The 12,517-nt window shown below is 46.3% G+C and overlaps 1 protein-coding gene across 2 annotated transcripts in view; it reads right to left on the bottom strand.

The window, feature by feature from the left end:
* The window catches only part of zyx (zyxin), a 53,583-nt gene that overhangs the window by 23,345 nt on the left and 17,721 nt on the right, over positions 1-12,517 (bottom strand). For both annotated transcript variants that reach the window (XM_087812374.1, XM_087812373.1), the window contains exons 2-3: positions 5,264-5,493; positions 3,165-3,385 (exon numbers count right to left, since the gene is read on the bottom strand). In XM_087812374.1, coding sequence (XP_087668500.1) covers positions 3,165-3,385; positions 5,264-5,486 — 444 coding nt within the window. In that variant the 5' untranslated portion in view covers positions 5,487-5,493. The remainder of the gene's footprint in view (positions 1-3,164; positions 3,386-5,263; positions 5,494-12,517) is intronic.

Below are 12,517 nucleotides of genomic sequence, written 5' to 3'. Positions count from 1 at the left end.
CTGGACGAATCCTCCGAAGTACATCCTGTACCTGGAGTGAGGTGAAGCTGGGAAGTGGTTGTGTGGAGCTGAGGGGGGCACAAGAAGGTGGGGCAGGTCCTGAGGCGGGCAGCAGTGAGGGTGAGGTGACCTGCTCAAACCTGTTGAAAAAGTTGTTCAGTCCATTTGCCTCCTCCAGCGTGTCCACTGCAGTCAGAGAGGCCTTGGTCTTGTGTCCAGTGATGGTTTTAACATCATCCCAGACTCTCTTATTTCTTCTCGGCTCAGCTTCTCCTCCAACCTCCTCCTGTAGGTGTCCTTTGCCTCCTTCAAGCATCGCTTCACCTCCTGCTGAGCTGACCTCATGGCGTCCCTGTCTCTGCTCCTGAAAGCCACTTTCTTCCTGTTAAGGACATCCTTGACCTCCTTTGTTACCCACGGTTTATTATTAGGGTAACAGCGGACAGTCTTAGTAGGGGCGACAACGTCCAAGCAGAAATTTAAATAATCTGTTAGACAGTGTGTCTGACCCTCGATGTCCTCACCATGAGACCTCAGCAGCACATCCCAGTCTGTTGTTTCAAAGCAGTCTCTGATGGCGTCCTCCACAGCTGGTGTCCACTTTCTGATTGTCTTAGTGGTCACAGTCTGTCTCTGCACCAGAGGAGTGTACTGTGACTGAAGGTGGACCAGGTTATGATCGGATCTTCCAAGTGGAGGAAGAGGTTTGGCTCTGTAGGCGTCCTTCAAGTTGGAATAAAGAAGGTCAATTGTCCTGTTATTCCTGGTGGGACAATCCACAGCCTGATGGAAAGTAGGCAGAGTAGAGTCCAGGTTGGCATGATTAAAGTCTCCAGAGATGATGATAAACGCGTCAGGATGTTGATTCTGAAGTCGAGCTGTCATTGTGTGGATCTTCTCACAGGCAGATGGCGCCGCAGCGCTCGCAGGAATGTAGACACATGATCACGTGACTGAACTCACGCGGTAGATAATATGGACGCATGCTGACAGCCAACAGTTCTAAATCTTGACAACACGACACTTTCTTCACAGTAACGTGTCCCGGACTACACCAGCGTACACGTACATGATCAGACCTCCTGCTCTGCGCTTCCCACAAGCGTCTGAGTCTCTGTCCGCTCTGACGGAGCTGAAACCAGGCAGATCCACGAGTGAGTCCGGAGTCAGTGAGTGAGCCACGTCTCCGTGAAGATCAACAAGCTGCTCTCTCTGTAGATCCTCTGGTTGTTGAGGGCAGACAGCTCGTCCATCTTATTCGTCAGTGAATTGACGTTCATCGTGATCGTTGGGATCGTTGGTCTGTGACGTCTCCGATTGTCCGTTAGCTTAGCCTTTAGCCGCTTCCCTGCGCGACAGCCGCGATACCGGCGCTGAAGTTCGATCGGGATCTCGTGACGATCTCCAGCCCGTGCCATTGACTTCAGCGTGCCATTGACAACATCTATCTACATCCATCTACATCCATCAACATCCATCCACATCCATCCACATCCAACTACATCTATCAACATCCATCTACATCCATCCATCCATCAACATCCATCAACACCCATCTACATCCATCCATCAACATCCATCCATCCATCCATCAACATCCATCCATCCATCCATCCATCTACATCTATCCACATCCAGCTACATCCATCCACATCCATCAACATCCATCAACATCATCCACATCCATCAACATCCATCTACATCCATCCATCAACATCCATCCATCTACATCTATCCACATCCATCAACATCCATCCACATCCATCAACATCATCCACATCCATCAACATCCATCTACATCCATCCATCAACATCCATCCATCCATCCATCAACATCATCCACATCCATCCATCAACATCCATCTACATCTATCCACATCCAGCTACATCCATCTACATCCATCCAGCTTCATCCATCAACATCTATCCATCCATCCATCAACATCCGTCCATCTACATCCATCAACACCCATCCACATCCATCTACATCCATCTACATCCATCAACATCCATCAACATCCATCAACATCCATCAACATCCATCTACATCCATCTACATCCATCAACATCCATCTACATCCAGCTACATCCATCTACATCCATCAACATCCATCAACACCCATCTACACCCATCTACATCCATCTACATCCATCAACATCCATCAACATCCATCTACATCCAGCTACCTCCATCTACATCCATCAACATCCATCTACATCCATCTACATCCATCAACATCCATCTACATCCAGCTACATCCAGCTACATCCATCTACATCCATCAACATCCATCTACATCCATCTACATCCATCAACATCCATCTACATCCATCAACATCCATCTACATCCATCAACATCCATCTACATCCAGCTACATCCATCTACATCCATCTACATCCATCTACATCCATCAACATCCATCTACATCCATCAACACCCATCTACATCCAGCTACATCCATCCACATCCATCAACATCCATCTACATCCATCAAAACCCATCTACATCCATCTACATCCATCAACATCCATCCATCTACATCCATCAACATCCATCTACATCCATCAACATGGACGTGACACAATGAACCAACAACTGCTCGTCTCAGCTTCATCAGTGTTTAACACGTTGTTAAGAGGTCAAAGGTTAATATGATCAGGTTCCTCTTCTTTCACTTGGAACCAGGAAGTCCACTCTCCACTTCCTCTTTCAAATGACGTTTGAAACCGTCAGTCAATCCAACAAATGACTTGAGTTCACGTTGTTTTCAGGAAGTCCTTCAGCAATAATTCAAGACGGTTTAATTCACGTAAGACACCTGTCACTCATTCACTGTTGAAGACGCTTCACTGACACCTGTCACTCATTCACTGTTGAAGAAGCTTCACTGACACCTGTCACTCATTCACTGTTGAAGAAGCTTCACTGACACCTGTCACTCATTCACTGTTGAAGAAGCTTCACTGACACCTGTCACTCATTCACTGTTGAAGAAGCTTCACTGACACCTGTCACTCATTCACTGTTGAAGAAGCTTCACTGACACCTGTCACTCATTCACTGTCGATTTAGTTTCAATACATGTTACCAGATATTTAACTAAACCTAATAACTATGTCATGACTGGCGTCATATTAGAACCACTTGTTCGTGACCTCTCACCTGGGGGGCACCAATGCCGCTGGAGAGGGCTGGGGGGGGCGGTGGGGGAGGGGGAGGCGGGCAGGTGGGCAGACAGGTGTTGTCCTCCGGGGGGGCCGGGAGGGGCAGGTCGTCAGCCACCGGAGGCGGAGCTGGAAAAGAGGGGAGCTCCACCTGACACTCGGGGGGAGGAGCTGGAAGGTCGTCCTCCAGCGGGGGAGGCGGCGGCGGGGGAGGGAAGTCTGAGGAGAACGAGGGGTTTTAGAAGCTGAAGACAGTAGAAGGCAGTAGAAGACAATCGAAGGCAGTCGAAGGCAGTCGAAGGCAGTCGAAGACAATCGAAGACAATCGAAGGCAGTCGAAGGCAGTCGAAGACAGTCGAAGGCAATCGAAGACAATCGAAGGCAGTCGAAGGCAGTCGAAGGCAGTCGAAGGCAGTCGAAGGCAGTCGAAGGCAGTCGAAGGCAGTCGAAGACAATCGAAGGCAGTCGAAGGCAGTCGAAGGCAGTCGAAGGCAGTCGAAGACAATCGAAGGCAGTCGAAGGCAGTCGAAGGCAGTCGAAGGCAGTCGAAGGCAGTCGAAGGCAGTCGAAGGCAGTCGAAGGCAGTCGAAGGCAGTCGAAGGCAGTCGAAGGCAGTCGAAGACAATCGAAGGCAGTCGAAGGCAGTCGAAGGCAGTCGAAGGCAGTCGAAGGCAGTCGAAGACAATCGAAGGCAGTCGAAGGCAGTCGAAGGCAGTCGAAGGCAGTCGAAGGCAGTCGAAGGCAGTCGAAGGCAGTCGAAGGCAGTCGAAGACAATCGAAGGCAGTCGAAGGCAGTCGAAGGCAGTCGAAGGCAGTCGAAGGCAGTCGAAGGCAGTCGAAGGCAGTCGAAGGCAGTCGAAGGCAGTCGAAGGCAGTCGAAGGCAGTCGAAGGCAGTCGAAGGCAGTCGAAGGCAGTCGAAGGCAGTCGAAGGCAGTCGAAGGCAGTCGAAGGCAGTCGAAGGCAGTCGAAGGCAGTCGAAGACAATCGAAGGCAGTCGAAGGCAGTCGAAGGCAGTCGAAGGCAGTCGAAGGCAGTCGAAGACAATCGAAGGCAGTCGAAGGCAGTCGAAGGCAGTCGAAGGCAGTCGAAGGCAGTCGAAGGCAGTCGAAGGCAGTCGAAGACAATCGAAGGCAGTCGAAGGCAGTCGAAGGCAGTCGAAGGCAGTCGAAGGCAGTCGAAGGCAGTCGAAGGCAGTCGAAGGCAGTCGAAGGCAGTCGAAGGCAGTCGAAGGCAGTCGAAGACAATCGAAGGCAGTCGAAGGCAGTCGAAGGCAGTCGAAGGCAGTCGAAGGCAGTCGAAGGCAGTCGAAGACAATCGAAGGCAGTCGAAGGCAGTCGAAGGCAGTCGAAGGCAGTCGAAGGCAGTCGAAGGCAGTCGAAGACAATCGAAGACAATCGAAGGCAGTCGAAGGCAGTCGAAGGCAGTCGAAGGCAGTCGAAGACAATCGAAGGCAGTCGAAGGCAGTCGAAGGCAGTCGAAGGCAGTCGAAGGCAGTCGAAGGCAGTCGAAGACAATCGAAGGCAGTCGAAGGCAGTCGAAGGCAGTCGAAGGCAGTGGAAGGCAGTCGAAGGCAGTCGAAGACAATCGAAGGCAGTCGAAGGCAGTCGAAGGCAGTCGAAGACAATCGAAGGCAGTCGAAGGCAGTCGAAGGCAGTCGAAGACAATCGAAGGCAGTCGAAGGCAGTCGAAGGCAGTCGAAGGCAGTCGAAGACAATCGAAGGCAGTCGAAGGCAGTCGAAGACAATCGAAGGCAGTCGAAGGCAGTCGAAGACAATCGAAGGCAGTCGAAGGCAGTCGAAGGCAGTCGAAGACAATCGAAGGCAGTCGAAGGCAGTCGAAGGCAGTCGAAGACAATCGAAGACAATCGAAGGCAGTCGAAGGCAGTCGAAGGCAGTCGAAGACAATCGAAGGCAGTCGAAGGCAGTCGAAGGCAGTCGAAGACAATCGAAGGCAGTCGAAGGCAGTCGAAGGCAGTCGAAGGCAGTCGAAGACAATCGAAGGCAGTCGAAGGCAGTCGAAGGCAGTCGAAGACAATCGAAGGCAGTCGAAGGCAGTCGAAGACAGTCGAAGACAATCGAAGGCAGAAAAACGTTTACCGTCGCAGAGCGAGGGAGGGGGGGGGGGCAGGTCGCCCACCCGCCCGATGACCCCGGTGCCCACAGGGGTGGGCGAGGGCCCCGAGGGCGGCGTGACACTCTTGACTCGCGGCGGCGCCACCGACGCAAACTTCTTTGGCTGGTTGTAGAAGGACGGCGTGGTGACCTTGAAGTTGAGCGAGGAGGTCACCATGACCGGCTTGTTGTGGGAAGAATCTTCCATGATGGACCTGAAGAGACAATAGTTCAATAGATTTGTTTTTTTAATACTTATCTCATATAACCAATGAATGAAATGATCTAATTCATAAAAACAAACAAGAATCAAACATTAAAAAAACACTGATAAAGATAATCAACTTTATCGTAGTATTTATTTATATTTATTTATATGTATTTATACTTCTATAGCAAACACTCGCTCATCACTGCTTCAGGACAAACATCTTGGATCCTTGAAGAACATTTCATAGTTTGATTCTAGATGTTGACAAAGATAAAGGTTTTAAATCATAAGTTTCTCTGCTCGAGTCCAAACACACTTTAGATCCACTTTCTTTCTGCTGGAAAATGAGCTTCGATGACGCATGAGCCAAACATCTGGCCTCGAACAAACATGCAGCTAATGACAACCAGCCTCACACACACACACACACACACACACACACACACACACACACACACACCCCTGTTGGTGGATGTGAACTAGAGGGACATTTTCCTCTGTACCGGCCCGGTGGTGGTTTACAGGAACCACCCCTTCCTGAGGGTCTACAGATCTCAAACTAAGACAGAAATGTTCTAAAAATTCCAACAAAAATTCCCATCACTTCAGCATAGCTATACACACGGCAATTGCTGATACACACCCACCAGCTAGAAGGTGAATTAAGAGAACGTGTATTATGAGGACTCAGGCGACATTGTGGGTACCTTAAGCCCCGCCCACTTTTTTATGATAAAACACACCCACCAGTGAATTAGAGGGACCTTTGTTTTAATGATGTGAAATATTCACACAGAACCGTTAGTTCATCTACAGGTCAAGATCAATTCATTCAGTCATGTTTCCATCATCAGTGATTGACAGGTGACTGTGAGCTCAGACCAGTTGATGATCAACACTGTCATCACAACAATAAAACATCTCATCTTAAACTAGTTCATGATTTGACCTTCGACCTGCTTGATGTTGTTGTTGTTATTATTGTTTATTGATCGTGTTAATCATCAACTGGTGTGACTCACAGTAACCTGTCAATCACTGAAACTGATGGAGATAATGTTATAGACTTTATGGTTAATTCCATGGAAAAGAAGAATTCATTGTTTGATAATCAGTTTTAAATTAAAATACATCTTCTCTGTGTAGGAATAATGATACTGTATTGATTGAAGAATTGTTAAAGTTTTTATAGTTGTTGTTCTAAGAATTTGCAATTGTAAACATTTCCTTAGAACAATTCAATGTGCTGTGTTATGTTTTTACTTTTGTGTTGTTTTACTACAAAAGAGCTCGTATACTTTTTCTTCTACAAAATATAATGAAAAATCTTGAATAATGCAGACTTTAAAGTAAAAGTTGTTTTAACCTTGTTTTGTTTTTTTATCGTAATGACAAAACGACTAAAGAGAAACACAACAAAGGGTTAAGAAAAGTTTAGATTTTATTTTTCTTACTGTTTCTGTATCAAACGATTTACACGACAATAACTTTGTAACTTTTAATGGTTTTCTCAACACGATGATGGAAATATTTTTAATGTTTATCAAGGCTATGATTGTTTTTTGGAATTGTAGGTTTTTAAAATAGTTTATAAATGGTTTATTGTTTTGGTTTTATAGAATAGTGTCAAGACACTTTGTTCAAAGTTAGTCATTCAAAATGAATGTCAATGTCTAAGATGTTTTAGTTTGTCTAACGTTCACATCAAGAAGTTTAAGGTTGTTGTTAAAAGCTGATGTTGCTGAAATGAAGATCAAACATCATCGCACTGATGAAGATGTGAAAACTTTGTAGAAAGTTTTGTAAACCATTATTTTTTCCCCATTGTGTTTGACTTTACGTGGTTCAAATAACAAACATGAACAACATAGTTGCTCATCCTAGATGATGAGAACAGGAACAATAGTGTGTGTTTAGAGTGAACAACCTGAAGACTGGGTGGTTCAAGGAACCTTCTTCATCATGACCCCTGACCCTGGTGTGAAACTAGTGTGAGAACAACTATTTTATGAGATTTTTCCATCTTACTTCAGGAACAAGAATTGTTAGACAGTGTTTCATGATATTAGAAGTGTAACAGAGCTCCGTCATGTCAGAGGATGGAAGGAAGTAGTCATTAAAAAAACTCAACATCTCAAAACAGTCTTTGGATCCTATAACAGTGGAAGCTAAAGGTCTTTGGAGTCATCGAGCTCTCATTTTCACAAAAGCAGATTAGTAAAGAGTAATAGGGATAGAAATGTGTTGGATTTCCACCCCCTTAACTTATGGGTTTACGGCGCTTAATTATCAAAATCGATATCCGAATTAAATCATAGAAACAAAGGAGGAATAGTTCGGCGAACAGTGAATGGATACGGTTGTGGAACCGATGAGTCGACTTCTATTTCAGCTGCGACTCAACCACCGTCTTTGGACAGCATTTGACATCGGAGTTTTTTTGTTGGTTTGTTTTTTAAAGGCGACTGCATAAGTGATTTTTCGCAAGACGTGAATTGGAGGATTCAGAAAGGGGAAGTTATGATTCAGAGTCTAATCCTACCCGTCAGTGAGGAACCACCGACTGCAACACACGGCACCGAACAGTCGATATAGACTCAATAACACTTTTATGTTTTTCACCTTAAAGAATCATGTCGCCTGATGCAATGGCTGCGATTATTAAAGAAATGGTCAGCCGGAACAAAAGGATCAGAAGGATGGCTTTGACCTGGACTTTATATATCTACCCAAACATCATAGCTATGGTTTCTCTTACCAGCCAGACGACAAAAATAAAAAAATGTGGCTTTTGCTATTCAGAGTATGAAGAACAAAAAATGGCGACCCAAGCTAGCCGAAGGCTCATGAGTGGCAAAGTGAGTGTTCCGAAGTGCATAGTGGAACTTGACGAGTGCTCATCAAGCCTAACCCTAACCCTGACCCTAACACTAACCCTAACCCTAACACTAACCCTAACCCTAACCCTAACCCGTGTCGCAACGGAGGTACGTGTGTGGATGAAGAGAACGGATTTCACTGTCAATGTCCTGAGGGATTCAAACCACCGTACTGTTACTCCCAGATGGACTAGTGTGGCAGCAGCCCCTGTGTTCATGGGTCATGCAGAGATGCAGGGTTGTGGCTAACTCCAAGGAGAGCTACGAGCTACGCTACTTCCAGGATGAAGAGGAAGAAGAAGAGGATTTCTGGATCCTTGAAGACAGCCACAGGGACGCTCTTAGGGACCCACCAACTGCAACACACGGCACCGAACAGTCGATATAGACTCAATAACACTTCTTTTTTTTTTCACCTTAAAGACTCATGTCGCCTGATGCAATGGCTGCGATTATTAAAGAAATGGTCAGCCGGAACAAAAGGATCAGAAGGATGGCTTTGACCTGGACTTTATATATCTACCCAAACATCATAGCTATGGTTTCTCTTACCAGCCAGACGACAAAAATAAAAAAATGTGGCTTTTGCTATTCAGAGTATGAAGAACAAAAAATGGCGACCCAAGCTAGCCGAAGGCTCATGAGTGGCAAAGTGAGTGTTCCGAAGTGCATAGTGGAACTTGACGAGTGCTCATCAAGCCTAACCCTAACCCTGACCCTAACACTAACCCTAACCCTAACACTAACCCTAACCCTAACCCTAACCCTAACCCGTGTCGCAACGGAGGTACGTGTGTGGATGAAGAGAACGGATTTCACTGTCAATGTCCTGAGGGATTCAAACCACCGTACTGTTACTCCCAGATGGACTAGTGTGGCAGCAGCCCCTGTGTTCATGGGTCATGCAGAGATGCAGGGTTGTGGCTAACTCCAAGGAGAGCTACGAGCTACGCTACTTCCAGGATGAAGAGGAAGAAGAAGAGGATTTCTGGATCCTTGAAGACAGCCACAGGGACGCTCTTAGGGACCCACCAACTGCAACACACGGCACCGAACAGTCGATATAGACTCAATAACACTTCTTTTTTTTTTCACCTTAAAGACTCATGTCGCCTGATGCAATGGCTGCGATTATTAAAGAAATGGTCAGCCGGAACAAAAGGATCAGAAGGATGGCTTTGACCTGGACTTAATATATATACCCAAACATCATAGCTATGGTTTCTCTTACCAGCCAGACAACAAAAAGAAAAAAGTGTGGCTTTTGCTATTCGGAGTATGAAGAACACAAAATGGCGACCCAAGCTAGCCGAAGGCTCATGAGTGGCAAAGTGAGTGTTCCGAAGTGCATAGTGGAACTTGACGAGTGCTCATCAAGCCTAACCCTAACCCTAACCCTAACACTAACCCTGACCCTAACCCTAACCCTAACCCGTGTCGCAACGGAGGTACGTGTGTGGATGAAGAGAACGGATTTCAATTTCAATGTCCTGAGGGATTCAAACCACCGTACTGCTACGAGCTACGCTACTTCCAGGATGAAGAGGAAGAAGAAGAGGATTTCTGGATCCTTGAAGACAGCCACAGGGACGCTCTTAGGGACCCACCAATTGCAACACACGGCACCGAACAGTCGCTATAGACTCAATAACACTTTTTTTTTTTTTTCACCTTAAAGACTCATGTCGCCTGATGCAATGGCTGCGATTATTAAAGAAATGGTCAGCCGGAACAAAAGGATCAGAAGGATGGCTTTGACCTGGACTTTATATATCTAACCAAACATCATAGCTATGGTTTCTCTTACCAGCCAGACGACAAAAAGAAAAAAATGTGGCTTTTGCTATTCAGAGTATGAAGAACACAAAATGGCAAGCTAGCCGAAGGCTCATGAGTGGCAAAGTGAGTGTTCCCAAGTGCAACGTGGAACTTGACGAGTGCTCATCAACCCTAACCCTAACCCTAACACTAACCCTAACCATAACCCTAACCCTAACCCTAACACCAACCCTAACCCTAACCCTAACACTAACCCTAACCCTAACCCTAACCCGTGTGTGGATGAAGAGAACGGATTTCCCTGTCAATGTCCTGAGGGATTCAAACCACCATATTGTTACTCCCAGATGGAAGAGTGTGGCAGCAGCCCCTGTGTTCATGGGTCATGCAGAGATGCAGGGTGGTGGCTAACTCCAAGGAGAGCTACGAGCTACGCTACTTCCAGATTAATCAGGATGAAGAGGAAGAAGAAGAGGATTTCTGGATCCTGGAAGACAGCCACAGGGACGCCTGGGTGCACACCCAAGGATTGAAAGAAGGAAAATGCTGGAAATCGGAGAACCCACATGGAGAGAAGTCCAGGACATTGTACAAAAAGCCAAGTCCGCATCTGCCCCAGGACCTAGCGCCATACCCTACAAGGTATACAAGAAATGCCCTAACCTCCTCCACAGGTTATAGAGGCTGATGAGGAGGATATGTTTGAAAGGCGTAATACCACTACTGGAGAACTCCTCAGAAATCAGCCAGTTCCGTACTATCGGACTACCAAGTGTCTAATGCAAAATATTCTTCCCATTCCTGGCAAGGACAATGACAGCGTTTATGGTGAAAAACAAGTACATCGATATGTCAATACAGAAGGGAGGCATAGCAGGCTTCTCCGGATGCTTGGAGCAGACTGGGATCTAATGTTGTGTCGTTCGAAAGAACAAATCTTTTGAGTGAACGTACTGAACCGAATCACTTCATTAAGTGATTCGTTCCTTTCTCAGTTCAGTTGAACTCACTCAGCCGCAATCGTGCCGGTGGTAGGGATTCTATGACTCGCTTAACTATTGAATGATTCTATGACTCGCATCCTCGGCATTAGCGAACGACGCAGCTACTCGTGATTTCTTAATTTAATATTTGTTTTTACTTAAACAAGGCCTTTTTAATTTATTGTTGATTGCATTTAAGTTTATCTCAAGATCTTCTCTATTTGCTGAATTTCTCACGAATGTCTACAGTATGTACTGGTCCTTGTCCGTGAACGCACCAGGCTTCCTTTTTTTTTTTTTTGCATTGTCCCTCAAGTGCAGTGAATGTGAACATCGGGTCTGAATCATTAAACCTAGTAACGGATTGTTTGGCTGCGTTCAGGAAGTAGGAGAAATTGCAGTCAGGGCTCCATAAGCCCTGAGTTAGTGATTTGGTGAATGAACGAACTGAACAAATCTTTTGAACAAATCCTTTTAATGAACTGATTCTAGTGATTCAGTACAGTCAAAAGAACTGTCGATCCCATCACTACCGGGATCCACAGTGATTTGATCCGGGAGGCCAAGGAGAGCAAATGGAACCTACCAGTAATCTGGCTCGACTTGGACATTGCATATGGATCCCCGACAATATCGGTGCAATTATAGCCAGCTATTTTAGGGTATTCAAGTTACGGTTCCAGACTGACAAATACACAACCAGATGGCAGGACCTGGACAAGGGAATAGTGACAGGGTGCACCATCTCCCCAATCTTGTTTGTTATGGGAATGAACCTGCTAATAACAGCTGCAGGTAAGGAATCTAGAGGGCCAATGATGGAGTCTGGAGTCAGCCAACCTCCAATAAGAAGCTTTATGGATGACTTTACCATAACAACGGCAACCCACGTAGAAGCAAGATGGATCCTGAAGGCACTCGACGACATGGCATCGTGGGCTCGAATGAAATTCAAACCAAAAAAGTCGAGGAGCATGATGATCAAGAATGGCAGAGTTAATTAAGGAGAACCCCATCAAGTGCCTTGGAAAATGGTACGAAACATCCCTTAACTACAGAACCAATGTTTCCAGGATTGAAAAGCAGGCTGAGGAATGGCTGAAAAGGATTGACGGATCAGGCCTGCCAGCCAAGTTCAAGGCTTGGCTCTTCCAGCTCGGCCTGATACCCAGACTCTTGTGGCTACTGACAATCTACGAAGTGGCAATGACATCAGTAGAAGGAATCGAAAGGCGAGTGAACAGGCAACTGCGGATGTGGTTGGGTGTTTCTCCAAGCTTCACGTCAGTAGGGCTCTACAACAGGTCTGGCCAGTTTCAAATACCCCAGTCTGAGTTGATTCACTATTGCAAAAATGATGTAGACATCCTTAGGAAAGGATGCATGT

Source organism: Callionymus lyra, chromosome 17 (assembly GCF_982586985.1).
Source record: "Callionymus lyra chromosome 17, fCalLyr1.hap1.1, whole genome shotgun sequence".
Lineage (NCBI taxonomy): Eukaryota > Metazoa > Chordata > Actinopteri > Syngnathiformes > Callionymidae > Callionymus > Callionymus lyra.
This window is presented reverse-complemented; position numbering and strand designations above follow the sequence as displayed.